The sequence below is a fragment of the Pseudorasbora parva genome, chromosome 13, assembly GCF_024679245.1.
Source record: "Pseudorasbora parva isolate DD20220531a chromosome 13, ASM2467924v1, whole genome shotgun sequence".
In the NCBI taxonomy this organism is placed as follows: Eukaryota; Metazoa; Chordata; class Actinopteri; order Cypriniformes; family Gobionidae; genus Pseudorasbora; species Pseudorasbora parva.
The window spans coordinates 30786062-30803513 of NC_090184.1; the positions used below are offsets into that span (position 1 = coordinate 30786062).

A 17452-nucleotide genomic window follows, 5' to 3' on the forward strand; every position below is an offset into this window, starting at 1 on the left:
GAAGACTGGAGAAAATTCAGCTTCGCCATCAAAGGAATAAATTACATTTTTAAATATATTCAATTAGAAAACAGCTATTTTAATGTGTAATGCATAGTGTAATAATATTTCACAATAATTAAAATTTTAGAGAATTGTTTGATTAAATAAATGCAAGCCTTGGTGAGCAAGAGATCTTATCCACCCCAAGCCTATTTTATTTAATTTTATACTCGCTAGTTTGTTTGTATATATTTTGTCCAGCAACAATTATTGTTTAAAAAAAGCCAAAGCTTCAAGATAAGGTTTGTGAGTGGAGTAATCTCCTGGTTTTCCATTTACCATGAGAGAAACTACCGAAATAAAATAATATTAGCATTTCATTGCCTCACCAGAAGCCATGCTTTGCTTTTGTTTGCCGTAAACATATATTTTACTATGTGCCACCTGCCTGACTTTCTGTTATTAAAGAGAAAATGTGATCAAATTTTCTGAGACTTGGTTTCGCATCTACTGTAGTGTATACAGTACAAAAGAGTTTTTACACCTCGAAATTCGTTTTTTCTTATTTTTTTTATTTTTTTTTCATTTATGGAGAATGATCCCTTCTCGGGCCCGGAGGTGCTTCCTTTGATGTTTCAAATGCCCTTTTCCTTCATATATTTGTGCATGAAATTTGTCTCTATGAAACAGAAAGTAATATTTCACACCCAGTGTGTGTTATCTTTAAACCGTACCCTCCCAGGAGTTTCAGTTCTGTGAGGGCTTATGTTTGACTGTATCATGCATACTCAAATACGCTCTTTTTCATTGCCAATAAAATACTGCTGGCAAGGCAAAGAAAGTCCTCAAGCTGTTCTTTTCTTTTTCTCTGTCTCTCTCTCTTTGCCATTTTTCATCTCCCCCTCTTTTTATCCCTCAGTGTAATCTTGAAGAGCGAGGAGTGGAGATATTTTAAGGAGTTGACGAAGACTCTGACTCCTCTAGAGGAGGAGATGTTTCACCTAAAGGAGAGCACACTGGCTCCACAGGTTTACCTGCGGCCCAAAGAAAGCATCCACATCCCCTTCAAGTTCCAGACCTTCTTCTGTGGAGGCACCGTTCCTCTTCAGGTAAATCTAGGAGAAACTTCTGTTGTTGTTTTGTCACCCCACACACAGAAAAATAGGGTGTCAAAATTGTACCTTTAGGGGTACAACAGCTTGTCGCTGAGGCAGTACCCTTAAAAGGACATCTTTGTACCATTTTTACCACAAAAAGGTTCATAGTAGTACCTTAAGGTACACATTTGTACTCAAAGGTACTAATATGCACCTTTTAGGAGTAAAAAAGGAACAAAGATGTCCTTTTAAGGGTACTGCCTCAGCAACAAGCTGTTGTACCCCTAAAGGTACAATTTTGACACCCTATTTTTCTGTGTGCAAAGTTTGATTGATGGTGATAATAATAGTATTAAAAATGATTTTAATTTATATACGTGCCACTTTAGACACAAAAACAACTATAAAGTCTAAACAGGCCACTACAAGGACTCAAGTGAATCTTCTTATAAGTACATAGATCAGTCAAAATGGGCTTTTGCATCAGAGGGACATTTTCATAGTTCCTTTAACTATTAGAGGAAGTACCCGCTTTTTGGCATGTTTGTACTTCAGAAACTGGGAACGATTTTTGTTCTAGGAACGCTTTTTGGTGAAAACGAGCAATAAATTATCTCCTAATTCAGAGTAGGGTCTATCCCAGCACAATAGGAACTAGCTGTGATGTAATTGTATGTTATTTGGGCGAAAGCATGCCATACGAAACACAAAACCGTGTGTTAAAACACAGTTTACATACACTTACTCCACAAACTTACATATACAGAAAGCTAATGTTATTGGCATTTGCCTGCCGCTTTTGTCTGTGCCGTTATCGTCTTTTCTCTGCCTCGATGATATGTAGCACTGCATGTTTTCATCCAACATTTAATCTCTTAGCTCGCGTTTTCATTCTTAGAGGATCGCTAAAGTACTGATAGTAGTAAACAACATTAACAGGAGAACATGTGGACTATGTAATTGTTTTTGTGTGTTGTAGCATAGTGTAAATCAACCAAGAAGGATGTGTCCTCTGAGAAACTGCATTTGTTTCCTCATTTCCCTTTTCCACTGATGAGACTTGAATTAGTTCACATGTTTCCGGATTAATTGGATTTGGGTTTGTTTATAGTCTGTAGTATCATAGAGGCACCCGCAAATGAAGAAGGGAGGTTAAAATGACTCAAAGCATCAGCAATAATGAAATGGATTAAAAACAGCCTCATCCAGGCGGTCTGAACAGACCTGTCCAAACAATGTTTTCCCGTCCCTTAATGACATTATTTTAATGTGATTGTTCTCTCACTGAATAGTGCACTGTTTATGATGACTCTGCTGTCATATTGCAGGGTACAAAAAGCTTAAAGAATTCAAGAAGTCCACAGATGGCTCAGAAACATCTGTCCAATACAATTCAAGCCAAATCCATCAAGGTAAGAGCTTAGCTTTACTGTACTGCTGAGCACACACTAGAACACACTCTTTCTATACAGCCTGATTAGTAGTTGTCAGACAGAGAAGTGGGCCGGCACTTCTGCAGTGGCTCCAACAATCCAGACCTAAAACACGACATAGTCGGCAACAGTTAATGAAGTTTTTTATTTTATAATTTTTTTATATTGTTGTCTTATGATGTATGCATGGTTTTTACATTTAAAAACATCATAATTAATAAGTAATAGGCTATTTTCTACCCTGGTTTTGAGCCTAGCTCTTGGAACGTCAGTACACATGGAGAATTGTTTTGAAAATATCTAATGTGGAAAAACGGCAACTGGAATGATTCGCCAACAGGGCTCGCAAAATGTCTTTATCAAACAAACACAATGGTTTATCTTTCATCCACCCACAATTAATTGGAATGTTACTTTTGTATTACTTGGTCCGTCAGATTGGTGGATCGTGAACCTCGCATCATTAACACACAGACACAAACCAAGTACATTCATCAGGAAAACTTCACTGCAGACAAATCAGCACGTTCAACCGCAGTTGTATTTTTCCTTCAAATAGCAAGTCAAGAGAGTGAACCACACATCAATAAAGGAATTTTATTTAACTATATAAGATAGCCCGTCATGCAGGCTGGTGACATTTTGGCAGCCCGACTGGAAAACACATTAGCCCCGGGAAGTCGGGCTAGCGATTTTGTGCGCCCTTTCCAAATCGCAGGACAATAAACCAACAACACCTCAAATATATATATTTGCAGTGATTATTTATTTATATTTATATATGAGACCTAGAGCTGGCTCTTGAACACAACTTTTATTAAGTTATCCCATCTATAAATTTTAAATTGCTGAAGAAGCAAAAACATTTAATTTGAACCTGCCAATAATATTGCTTACATAAGATCAATTTTAGCCTTTTAAATTCAGAAGTCTGTTAATGAGAAACTTTGATCAATCCTATTGCCTTTGATAATTCATATTTCATAATAAGGTCCACACAGATTTTTAGAACCCACTCTGCAGATTTCCACCACCCCTACAATGTATATGAAATATTTTGGTGAATTAATGCTTTCAGATACCAGTACTCTTAGTTCTCCTTAGGCCTGTCACAGTTATTTGATCTAACTGTGATTATTGTGCCCTACAAATTCCAATCATTTTTGACACCCAAGTAAAGGAAATTTAAGCAAATGTCGAAAATGCATGTTTTATCTCTTTGTTTCTGATATGTGCACACACTGTCTGTGATGATGACTCACGTCCCACTCACACAAAAGCATAAACAAGGATAAACAGTGCATAGTGAATAGCTCCAGTTTCAATTTAATTTAGCATTCATATAACTGCAAATGTTCTTGGTAGTTTTGCCCAACACTTGACAGACAAGGAGATTAACTGCTTATACCATTTCTGTGGAAACTGAATAAAAGTATACACAGTGTGCAGTGTATGTCAGGGGTGTTTCCTCCGATACAAACTGATACATTAATCAAAATAATTTCATAAATTTAAAATTAAAAAGACAGCATTGATTTGAAATATAAGTCTTTAATGTTATATTTAATCAATATAATTAATCCTTGAATAAATGAATTCATTTCTTTCAAAAAATCTTTTGACACCAACCTTTTGAACTGTAGTGTATATTATATTATAGAATATTATATTATGTTCCATCCGACTCATTTACCACTTCTTTCATTGATTGCTATCAGGATATAAAGAGAGATTCAACCAGAATAAAAAAAATGGCCTACCCTACCTTTAAACTATGAAGCGATTCTTTGCGTGTGGGTTGATGTACTATTCTATTGGATTGTAGTTTATTGTGCCTTTAGGCAGTCAATGCCATATGTAGCCTGAGACTGATGCCCTGCAGTATTGCTGACACACACACATCGACACACAAAACTCCCATATCATTTTTAGATCAGTTGGGGTCAAGCATTGCTGTGCACAAATTGACATCACCTCCAGAGGAGTGTCAATGTGTTGTCTTGGGCTGTGAATCCGTCAGCCAGCTCGACTGTATCTCACGCGAGAGAGGTTATGCACTCAGACTGCAGATGACTCACAGTACTTCATATCGCAGTACATACTGTCAGTGCTGTTCATTCAGTGTGGAATGATTTCAGATAGGTCTGTCATTTATTGGTAGACCTTGACCACTGCTTGAAAAGAGCAGCTTAGACCATCATTTTGGTTCGGGGTGGTTTATGCTGGTTTGGTGCTATAGTACAAAAAAATGTTTTGAGTTGCAAGTTCAGTTTCATTTATTAGTTTGAAAAAACAAGCGAAAACAGGATGACTGTCTAGTCACCTTTATTTATATAGTGCTTTATACAGATTATTTCAAAACAGATTGATGCTAAATAACAAACTGAATGATGCTGCTTGATGAACTGAATGATGCACTTTCCACTAGTTTTGAATTCTAGTGTAAAGCAGCTCTAAAAATACAATAGTGTCATTCAGCTCAAGTCAGTTCAGTGTTGGCTAAGTTCAGTTCAATAACTGTGCAAAGTTCATCAATATGAAGCATCAGTTCAGCTATAAACAGCCATACAGAAGACAATAGTGCTGTTATTTAGCTCAGCTCAGTTTAAGTTTTGTTCTCATCTCATCTGATAGTGTCAGTTTTGCTAGATTAATGCATTGCAGACAAATGACATAGTATATACATATCATATGAGTATATAAAACAATGTAAGATACACATTTTTGCTTTTAGACCATCTACATTGCTTTGCCCCACAGACATGCATTACTGTACATGCAACAAAAAAAACTGTGAAAGAAAATGACATGTCGCTGATGCGGTCAATATATGTCAGTTTAACTTGTTGTGAACCCAGAACATTCCAATAGATTTTGTTTTCCTAAGCATTTTGCAGGAATACCTTTTTTAAAATGAACCAATCTGTTTGTCTTACAGGTGTTGTTCCGTGGGGAAGACAGAAAGCCTTTGGCAATCTGCCAGGTGGATGTTGAACCGACGCCACATGTGGTGGACCAGACCTTCCGTTTTTACCATCCTGAACTCACCTTCCTAAAGAAGGCCATTCGCCTGCCTGCAGCCTGGGACGACACAGCAGGTGCTGCTCATTACAAACATCTTTGCCGCTGTGTACACACATACATAAACACACGCGCGCACAAACACACTTCAGTGTCTGCTATTAGTCCTGAACTAAAGACCTCATTTGTGCTCTGTCTCCTTTTGTACTTGCTCACAGATGGTACCGCTACCCTTCATGTGCGCTGCAGCGACCCCAATGTCATCTGCCACACCACCAGCCTGGTGAGCCAATCAGGAGTCACTTGTAATAGCAGCCAGCCAATCAGAATGGGGATGAGTTATTAATTAGTGTTTGAAGCTTTGTGCTGACTCATTGTGACGTCAAGGCTGCACACCTGTTACTAGACTATTATTTTTATATTTATTTTTCATAAAATATTTTTATTTGTATGTTTTATACAATACTATTTTTTTTTCTTACTTTTCATTTTCCATACTTTTTTTCTTTTTTTCATTTAAAAAATATATTTTTCAAAATTCTATAATATACAATATATTTTTTATATTCCACTAGCACTTGTTAAAATTTATCAGGTATTCATTATTAGTACAATTATATATTTTAATCATATTATATTATATTATATTATATTATATTATATTATATTATATTTATTAGACTGGTTTATTGTTCATAAACTATTTATTTTTATATTTTTCTTAAAAAGATTATAGTATTCCTTGTTTATTTTTCATTTGTAGCCAATGAAATGAATGAGTCAACCATTACTGATTAAACATTATTATTTTTTGATTCATTTTCTTGCGTTTTGAATTGTTAGACTCCAGGAGAACCACAGGATATTTACCTGAAAGTACCTGGTAGCCCAAGTCCACAGATTAGGAAATTCTTCATCACCATTTTCACGTATGTACACCTCCGTTTGCACCTTATTTCTTATGTGGATAAAAGTTCACTTGTCATTTTTTGTAGGAAAGTGAGAACCTGTTAATTTTCACTCTTACAGATGCACATAGAGGTGTGTGTGTGTGTGTGTGTGTGTGTGTGTGTGTGTGTGTGTGTGTGTGTGTGTGTGTGTGTGTGTGTGTGTGTGTGTGTGTGTGTGTGTGTGTGCGCGTGCGGGCATGTGAACCTCTGTTTTTGGCTGTGTGCATGTGTGTGTCTAAAAGCCTGGTCCCTGATTAATCCCTTCATGTGTGATTAATGACATTTGCTTAATCAGGATGTCTCATTTGCTGTCTGATTGCATCAGATCATAATATTCATTTATTCATCAAAATCTGCAACATCTCTGAGTTCATAATCAGTGAACATGAATAAAAACACAGTTTTAGAACCTGCACATCACACATCTCTCATTGGAACTTGAACCAGCGAGAATGACAGCAACACATTAATTAAAGGATGACAGTTCACTAGCATTATGCTTTTTACTGTAATATCTTGAACACAATATGTTATAATATTATATAATTATATAAAATATTTTACTTGGCAGCTGCTCCTATTTCTATAATTGAACACAACCACATATTTATGGTTCTCTGATGTTGCTTAATGATCGCACAACATGCAGGTAAACAATTTAATTTAATTTTTTAATAAGTAAATTTAATTTTAATAGTAATTTAGTTGTTTTTATTTTTGAATATTAATTTATTTTAATTTTACATTTTTATGATTTAATTTATTCTCAACCCGAAAACCACCTGCAGTTCCCTCACAAATCTCCAGTTTAAATTTTTGTAATCTACTATTATAAATACACTATATTGCCAAAGGTTTTGGGACACCTACCTTTATATGCAGATTAATTTTATTGACATCCGTAATCAGTAGGGTTTAATATGGAGTTGGCCCACTCTTTGCAGCTTTAACAGCTTCAACTCTTCTAGGAAGGCTTTCCACAAGGTTTAGGAGTGTGTTTACGGAAATTTTTGACTATTCTTCTAGAAGTGCATTTGTGAGGTCAGGCACCGGATGTTGGAGGAGAAGGTCTAGCTTGCAGTCTCCGCTCTAATTCATCCCAAAGGTGTTCTATCGGGTTGAGGTCAGGACTCTGTGCAGGCCAGTCAAGTTCCTCCACACCAAACTTGCTTGTCCATGACTTTATGGACCTTGCTTTGTCCATGGGTGCGCAGGGTTCCTTTCATTGGAACTTTCCTTTCACAGTGGGCCAAGCTCAACCCCTGAAAAACCATCGCAGACCCAGACTCATCCATTGGATTGCCAGACAGAGAAGTGTGATTCGTCACTCCAGTGAACACGTCTCCACTGCTCCAGTCCAGTCTTTGCATTGCACTTGGTGATGTAAGACTTAGATGCAGCTGCTAGGCTGTGGACCCGTTCCATGAAACTTTAAGCACTGATCATCCACACATAGTTTGGAAGTCTCTGGCTATTGACAATAAGAAAGTTGGTAACTTCTGCACACTGTGCACCTCAGTGACAAAATGAAACTACATACCTACTTTAACACTTTTAACACATTTAAAATACTTTGCGTTCTTGTTTTCCTATTTTAATCTTTAAAAAATGAAAATGTAGTTTGTCAGCTGAACAAATGCATTGGTATCCACTATAATTAGCAAGCTCGTAATGGACTTAATGGTTTAAAATGATTGAACAAGCTCATCAGACACACAGTAACTCATCAAAACTGAGTTTTTAAAAAAATGTTAATAACCGGGAGATCAATCAGCTGTAGTTTTCCCCCCCTCAACAACAGCTGTTGCTAAGGACAGCTCAGCAGCCAAGGACGGTACAAACGTTCTTCAAATTTTGTCCCTTGAGCTCGAGCCCCCTCAGGCAGGGTGAAGAGCTCAGCGCAAAGTATTTTATTTTTAATACAGTCAAACTCTAGAAACCCCGGCAGGCAGAATGACATCAACATCTGCAAACCTCCTGCGGGAACACGACTGCCCGCTGGCACGTGAGATGCTCTTAAAGAAAGGGTGAATGGATGAATTTAAAAACGGTGACATTTGGGTCTCTGAGCATCTCTCTTTTGAAGATTTGAGATATGTGTGTGTCTCTCTCAAGGGAAGTGCGGCCTGTCAGGCCTGTCCTGCTATTGTGTCAGTGTATATGAAGAGGTAAGTGATAAAGTGTCTTTTGTATGTCCTTTTTCTGTGTCAATCTCTCTATGGCAGTGACCCTTGGCTGGCCTCCCCTGCGCAGATCTGGCAGGTATACGTGCATTACCTGCAAAGGATGGACCTGAGCTGTGTGTGCGGCACTCTGAGCTGGCATTCGCTGGTACTCCACGGCACACAAGCTATTCGCAGGGTCAAGTGCTACACGTCGCATCCCCTCGAGCTTCAGGTACGCATAGCAGGGTCAAAGGAAAACACACTGATCGGGGTGGTGAGCTCTGATGGGGGATTATGAAAAATAATGGGATGGTAAGTGGCTGGGTTATCTAGATTTTTTATTTGAGAGAGTTCCGAATGATTGTGTGTGATATATGTATATGTAAATGTATAGTCAGAAATCTATTTACACATTGAATCCCCAAATTCATGTACAATTAACAAAGGGGAAATAAAATTAAAATTAAAGCCAGTTGAGATTTATATTTAAAAGCCGTAATCTTTTGGAATTTTATAATCCTAAAGTAATGTTGTTTTTTCCCCCAAAGAAATTTTTCATATTTTAACTAAACTGATTTTACAGGTTATGGATTAAGAGACGCAATTATTCAGAGATGGTTTTAGGATGTCGTATAGCACCCTAATTGTTTAATCTCTCTCATTAGCCTATGCGTTTGCTGAATTTCTTTTCAGTTACCAAATCAAAGACCTGCAGGATGACTAGGATGAAAATACGTAGGTTTGGATCTCAGAAAATAATTTAAGAGCATAGCGTCAGATGTTCTTGGTTTGCAGCAGTATCATTAAACCTGTGTTCAGCTCACTGCAGCAAGGAAAGTAGCGCTTTAATGCATATAATGAATAATGAATCGTGGATTATACAAGCGCCGTAAATCTCAAAATGGGTGTTTCCTGTTTTTCGAAATATGCAAGCAGAGCAAATACAGCGGCCCTTGTCAACAGTGCACTGGTATGCTTGTAGCAACCTTACTGTTGGTTTAATTGGCTGTGTGCTAATGTTATACAGCAGGTGCCAAGAAAAGATGATGAAGCAAAGTAGCTTTACATTATGAGCTTCAGGTGCAGCCTCATGTTTTCTGAAGTTCTGCAGAGGAGTTTTCCCTGAAGTTGCATTTTGTCTGTGTGGGTTTTCTGTGGTTAATTCCAGAATCTTTATGAGCATAATATCTCCTCTTTTTGTGTGTTCCAGGTGGATCCAGGTGAAGTTTTTGCTCTTCCTTCTCAGGGAGTTCAAGATATCCGCATAGGGCTGAGGGCTCTGCGGCCTGGAAGCCGTTTCTTTTACCTCAACGTTGTCGATGTGGACACACGACAGCTAGTCGCCTCCTGGTTGCTGTGTATCACATGCCGACAGCCTGTAATCTCCAAGGTGAGTAAGCAAAATGCATTAATACAGTGCAACAGTAGAGTTAAAATAGAGAAATGTAACTTATTAACTTTCAATAACTATATACAATGAGCTTTAGTGTTGTTTAGTGCATGTATGTCTACTGTGTATCATACATGTATATCATCCTCAATAAGACAATATTTGTATACAGCACTGTTCTTTTGAACTTTTTATATTCATCAAAGAATGCTGAAAAATACCACTGGTGTCAGTTTCCACAAAAATATTAATCAGCAGTTTCTTGAGAACCGAATATTATAATAATTTTTAAAGGATCATGTAACTCTGTAAGATCATGTAAGACTGGAGTAATGGTGTTGAAAATTTATTCTTTTCCATCACAGGGATAAATTCGATTTTTAAATATATTAAAATAGAAAGCCTTCATTGTAAATTGTGATATTTCACAATATGACTGTTTAACTATATTTTAACACTCAGAAGTCGGCAAATGCGCTGGCGTCTTAACCTCATTTTTTTCTAATCAGTGCAAAAGAGGCTCAAAATACTCAAATTTGGTCATTCAGACAAGTGTTATACGTCATTATAATCTGTAAAGTTTTTATTTGTGTACACGCAATAAAAACTAAATGTTGTGCTTTTTGCAAAATAAAGAAAACAGACATTATGCATGATCTGCAGCCTCTCTGTCAATGAAGTCCAATCTGATACTCTTCAAAAAATGAACTGTAATTTAGTGAATACTTATCACACAAACATTAGTCATTGAAAGCAAATATTCTCTGTTTATGTAATCTGTTTGAAAAGCGAGAGATGTCTGTTGTTTGTGACCTGCGTCGTTAAGTGTTAACGTGGCCATGCTCACCAAGCATGCGTTCTTTTAAAATTCAAATTCTTAAATATATATGTAGAAAGCCGTTCTTTAAAGTGAATTTCGTTTTGTATGAATTCTATCTTAATTTTAATCAATGTTTCATCAGCCAATTGCCTGGATTTAATAAATAAGCAGCAGATATAACAGGCAGTATCATATACTCATGAAATACCGGTGCAATCATGCACTGCATGTGAACTGGAGCACGTCTCATGAATTAACACATTATTATTCAAATAAATGTTTTTGAAAACTCTCTTATGCTCATGCATTTATTTGACAAAAATACAGAAATCTATTTAAAATAATGGTTTTCTATTTTAATATACTGTAAAATATAATTTATCTTTGTGATGCAAAGCTGAATTTTCCTGAAAAAAGTATCACAGGTTATAAAAAAAAAATATTAAAGAAACACAGCTGTTTCCAACATTGATAATAAAGCAGCATATTAGAATGATTTCTGAAGGATCATGTGACACTCAAGACCCGTTTTACATTACCAAAATAAATCAGTTTGATTATTACTTACAAACCTCAAACATTTGATCTGTAGTGTTTATGTATATAATTCATATGTCTATTAATATATTATTATTTACTAAACAAATTCATATTTGTTTTTACATTTTATGGAAAGAATGACACTGTTCCACTGTGACAGCTTGTCGATTTTAGCACAGGAATGGCAATAACTGAAAGGGTTGTTAAATTTCAGATCCGTGACAGAGGATGTGGTGCATGAAGTCAGTGCCAGTGATTTAAACCTGATGTTTTTACTTCAGTTATTTTACAGTTTGTCTCTCGGCATCTCCCCAGGCATTTGAAATCAACGTTCCTGTAGACGGAGGGAAGGGCAGCAATAAGAAAATCAGTTTCACAAACCCCTACTCTTCCTCTAGAGTATTCAATCTCCGCACAGACCGCCCAGACCTGCTTCAGTTTAAAGATGAGCAATTTCAGGTGAGAGAATCCAAAACTTATTCTTGTTTTATCAACTTTGTTAGGAGGCCTTGCTGTGTAACATTGAATAAGAACCATATTGTCAAAGCCCCATTCACCAGAAAGGTGTCTAGAGCCCAGAGGAGAAGGATCTTGACATGTCTGTCTAAGAATCAATTTCTGTCTCTCTAAACTGTCATTCTTAGACACGTTCCACAGTATGTGAAGTTCTCTGTATATTGGAGAACTCAATTTGTGCCCTGGCCACTCTCACAATGCCGGTCCCCTGAGGAAACCATAAAGCTGCAGTCCAAAAAAATAGGGCGAAGAGAGAGATTGTCACACTCAAGCCGGGAACATCAATATCTCTCACCTTTAGGGCTCAGAATGATGCTTGTAGGACTTACAGCTCTACGTTAGACTTCAATTAAAAGCTGTTAATTGATTAGGGTGATCAATACACAACCGCTGGCTATTACTCCAGATGGAGACAGAACATTAGTTAGCCACAGGGACAGTGTCTCGGATATATTAATGTGGCTTTGGGGGTCACAAAGTAATTTTTCCTGATCATCATTTTGCACAGAAATGGTGTAAAACAGAACAGGGTAAAATGTTAATTTCATAATTCAGTGCCCTCATTGATCGCTGTAAGGTTTAGTGAGTTTCACACCCCATATCAGGGCAATAAATAGCGAAACAATGTGAAATATGCAAGTGACAGTATTGAACAGAACGGATTAATGATACCTCAGCGTCAAATAAAAGCTGTGAAGCTCATAAAGATAGGAAATGGCCTGTTCCATTTTCTTGCTAGTCAACACGGCTTCAATTATCTTCTCTCGCACTGGATTTATGGGGTCTATATTTTTGAGAAATGTGGCTAGATATGTTGCTTTTTCCCTCTTCAAGAAATAACAACTGTGTCATCGTAAAATAGGCGCAGAGCCAAAAGACAACAGAACAATCGATACATCCGTGCTTTTGAGGAGATTATGAACTAAATCCTCGACTGTGTTCCATATGTCTTAGTCAGCCATTAGAGATAATGTATAAAGACAAAGAGAAACCAATTTCTCTCTTCTTCCTCTAAACACTGGAGTGCAACCAATTTATGTTACAACAGAGCTCAGGAATAGCAATGAGAATCGTAAAGAATTTAACGATTGTAGTTTTGTTTCCAATTCCACTTAAAGAATCAGTTCACCCAAAAGACATCATTTACTCACCATCATGTCGTTCCAAACCCGTCGTTCCATCCTGGCCACTCTTTTCAATGGAATGAAAGTGAATGAAAGGGCGGGGCTGTAAAGCTCCACAATGACAAACGTAAAAGAAGTCGGGAGTTGTTCACTGAGCTAAATTCACAAAAAGCTAGCATATGACAACAGTGCTGTATGGTCCACTTTTCTACTTCTTTTTTAAACTAATAAGTGGGAAGAAAACTGCCTGTACCATTGTCTTTTAGTGGTCCATGGAAAATAGAAAGTGGCATAATGACATTAGGTTTAGAATGGCATAAGGGTAAGAAAATGATGACAGAACTGAATGTTGGGGTGAACTTTTCTTGAGGTGATTATTTTTAAAACAATGATTTGCACAATCAAAAGCTGATTCAGATGCACAGCAAACTAAATAAAATGTGTAGTATACTGATCTTCTTGAATTTGATCATTTCTATCTTTGACGGAAGAATGCAGATGTTATGAAATGTTTTTGTGTGAACTAAAACTAAAATGATTGAAATTATTTCAATAATTGAAATAAAGCTGTAATAAAATAAAATATACATATTAAGTTCAAGTATGAAAATTAATAAAACTAACATTTAAATAAATTAAAGCTAAACAGAAAAAATATTACTATTTAATACCAAATAACAAAATTACAAAAACTAAAATGAAAATATAAAAATAAAAGCTTTAAAATATTAGCTAATACTGTAATAGTATAAAAATAACATTGTATAGATTTTTTTTTTAAAAATGTATTTTTGAATTATTTACATTTTTAATATAAACGTTTTTAGTTCTTTTTTCCCCCCATTTTTTATAATGTTTATTTTTATTTGAACCGGTTCTGATTGAAAACTGTTTTTTGACTCCCAAACTTTGGCTATTCTCCTAGATTTGAAAGTGGAAAACCATTTTTCAGTCAGAATCAGATTCTGGTTGATTTTGCGATTCTTTGCTGCTTTGTTTTTACGTACCTGTACGTTATTTGTGTGTGCATGTATACAAATACATACATATTAATGTGCGTGTGTGTGTTGTAGATTGGGGGAGGGGAACTCTACACCATCGGCCTGCGCTTTGCTCCAAGTCAAAACCCCGGCATGGAAGAGATTCTCATCTTCATCAATGACAAACAGGATAAGAACGAGGACACTTACTGTGTTAGGGTTCAATACAGATAACACAACACCATCACACTACATTATAACTGCTGCTTTTGTCCAAGAACAGACCTTGAACCAGCCTTGAAATGTGGATTCACTCTCATCATGGACAAGTATTTTTGCTTATACATTGCGATAAGTTTATCCAAATAGCTTGGAGATGCATAGAAGTACAAATGTACTCTCTATATAAATGCAGACAAAGCTTATCTAGTAGATGGAGTCTCTCACGTGCGTTGGAGTAAAGCCACCATGCGGTGCAGAAGGCTGAAACAGAAGAGATTCTCTGTAGAGCTGATGCTCATATCGGTTCTCTTAATGTGTGTGTTTATGGTTACGCTGAACCCCTGTTGTGATGTGTCATTAGCAATGGAGAGCTGATGGCCACTTGCCCAGGACTTCAGCTCTAGATCTTCAAAAAGCAAGACGTGCGTGTAAGACCAATCATTTTATTTTATTAAGTGTTACGTTTGCAGTCAATGACGAGTGTGCTTTATTTGGGGGAAGAAAATGCAACCATCCTTCATTCTTTTTGCTGCTTTTTTGTACTAGCATCAATAAAAGAGGTTCTGATTTTTGAGTGTGATTCTTTGCATCAATGACAACTTTATGTTTGTGTGTATGTGTGTTTGCAGTAGCTGTGAATGGTTTCCATTAACATCGGTGGACTAATCTCCTGGCTCCTATTAGAGCTACAGCTGCCCGAGTCTGACAACAACCAAATAATCTGCCAAGTCACCGGCCTAGACATGGAAGACAGGTGGAAAACACAGAAAGAATCATAAAAGAGAGAACAGGCTGAAAACACACAGTGGGATACAATCTAGAATTTGTGTTAATTGTGTTTATTATATATTTTTTCAGCAGTAAAATATATATATATATATATATATATATATATATATATATATATATATATATATATATATATATATATCGTAATTGACAAATTGAGCATTAAACTGTCACTCATGAGCTAGCTAGTTTGTAGACAATGTTTGTGGGTATTTATAAATGTGCAGTATGGCTTTCATTGGGGCAGGATGCATTAATTTAGTTGAATTAATTAAAATGGTAAATACTTGAGCACCAAATCAGCATATTATACTGATCTATTTGTATATTGATTATGTAACAAGACCGTAAAAGCTGCTGAAAATTCAGCTTTGCCATCACAAGGATAATTTACATTTTAAAATATATTCAAATAGGAAATGGCCATTTTAATCAATTGTAATAATACATATTTCACAATAGTACTGTTTTTACTAGATTTTTTTTATTTTTTTGGGCAAAAAGGCGGGATGTGGGCGGAGCTGAAGTGAAACTAACAGACAGCAGATAACTCGCTATCCACCTGTCACTCAAACTTTAAGACTTCATATAATGTAAGCGAATGAGTTATAAAAAAATTCACCCCCCTCACAGTTGTCATGAAGGGCAAAATTAGCTGTATAGAACAAAACCACAATTTGTACCAGACTGTAAACATGTTTTTTCTGCTGTAAAGTTGCGAATTTTAACATGGGGCTCAAAGAGATTCTGCTCCCTTCTAAAGCCTGTCCCTAGTGGCCAGTTGAGGAATTGCAGTTTACATTACTTCTGTATTGGCTTCAAGAGAGATCGCGGGAGGTTGCCGCTTGATGAATATCTATATCTGCAATAGGCTTCAGCAAATGATTTTGCTAAGCTAACACAATAAGACAAAGGCATCAGCTAACTCAACATTAAAAAGTTACCATAGTTTAAAGTTTCTCACCTGTGAAAGGTTATCCCATTTCTACGAAAACTTAAATCTCGGCAGTTTTTACAACCAGAGGCTGTGCAATGTTGTGGAAATCTTGGGAAAACAAATTGATTTTTACTGTGAGTGACGACATCATCTGAAATGTTGACCGTTGCAAGATGAGGATGCAAACTTTTTAAGAGTAGTGTATGTTTCCCATAAGTTTAAATAAATAATACTTGTTTTTAAAATAACTTGGAAATAGGGGTTGAATTTTACACAAACCAAGAGGGTACAGGGTTGCATGCAAAAGCTGGTGCTTGGCTAAATACATTTTGTGGAGTTCAGGCAAAAGAGGACAAACCAAATAAGACATTCTGAAATTCATAATCATTTTTCTATTCAGCTTTTAATTCTTCACTTATATGCAGATAATATAATTTGTAATGGGGACAAATGTGTGAAATTGGAAAAATAGAAAGTAGTAGTTTCATTATTTCTCACACTTTTGGACGTGTGCGTGTGCGTGTGTGTGTGTGTGTGTGTGTGTGTGTGTGTGTGTGTGTGTGTTTAAAAGAAGTAGTGTGATAAATCTTCACTTCATCTCAGACTTCTTGGTGCGGCTGCAAGTTTACATTCCAGAATTTTGCTCCTACCTCCCCAGAGCAAACGTCAGCAATCTTTCCCGAGGCCCTATAAAGGGATAGTTCACCCAAAAAGGAAAATTAGCCCATGATTTACTCATCCTCAATTCATCCTAGCCTATATGACATTCTTCTTTCAGGCTAATAAAATTGGAGTTCTATTATAAAAGTCCTGGCTAATGCAAGCATTATAATGGAAGAATTGTTGCCTCGTTTATAAAGTCCAAGATCTAGCCATCATATTACTGCTCCACACGGCTCCGGGGGTTAATAAAGGCCTTCTGAACTGAAGTTGTGCATTTGTGTTAGAAATATATCCATATTTAAAACTTAATAGACTAAAATAACTTACTTTCGGCGGATTGCCGTATGCGTCGATTTTTCGTCTGAAAGAAGAAAGTTACATCTAGGATGACTTGAGGGTGAGTAAATCATGGGCTAATTTTATTATCATTTTTGGATGAACTAACCCTTTAATTTTCTACAAAGACCTTGCACTTACCTCGGTGAGTACACCCAATTGAAGTGCATTGTAAAGAGGTGAACTGGTGAAGATCTCCCTCTGATACTGTTCAGAGAGGCCTGCGCTGTCCACAGACTGTTGACGTGCTTTTTTTCTGTTTGGAGAGGTTTTGTTTTTCAGTGTATATGCATGCTTCCTCTGACACGCAGAAAGCACAGTCTCTGCAGAGACAGCGCCTTGATGTTGTTAGGTGCTGCTCGGAAAGCTTTGCTGCCGCTTGCGTGCGAGCAGGAGTAGGAAACGCTATCAAAGGCACAATGAAAATGTATCATCTTCCTCCGAGGTGCGTCATGAGGGCTTAACCAGCTCCGAGAGTCAGTGTGTG

The 17452-nt window shown here is 36.7% G+C and overlaps 1 protein-coding gene across 2 annotated transcripts in view; it reads left to right on the forward strand.

The window, feature by feature from the left end:
* The window catches only part of LOC137038903 (nephrocystin-4-like), a 219489-nt gene extending 204676 nt beyond the window's left edge, over positions 1-14813 (forward strand). For both annotated transcript variants that reach the window (XM_067413911.1, XM_067413912.1), the window contains exons 21-29: positions 902-1091; positions 2408-2491; positions 5451-5610; positions 5752-5816; positions 6377-6462; positions 8709-8880; positions 9859-10038; positions 11714-11857; positions 14112-14813. In XM_067413911.1, coding sequence (XP_067270012.1) covers positions 902-1091; positions 2408-2491; positions 5451-5610; positions 5752-5816; positions 6377-6462; positions 8709-8880; positions 9859-10038; positions 11714-11857; positions 14112-14252 — 1222 coding nt within the window. In that variant the 3' untranslated portion in view covers positions 14253-14813. The remainder of the gene's footprint in view (positions 1-901; positions 1092-2407; positions 2492-5450; positions 5611-5751; positions 5817-6376; positions 6463-8708; positions 8881-9858; positions 10039-11713; positions 11858-14111) is intronic.
* The last annotated feature ends 2639 nt before the right edge of the window (positions 14814-17452 follow it).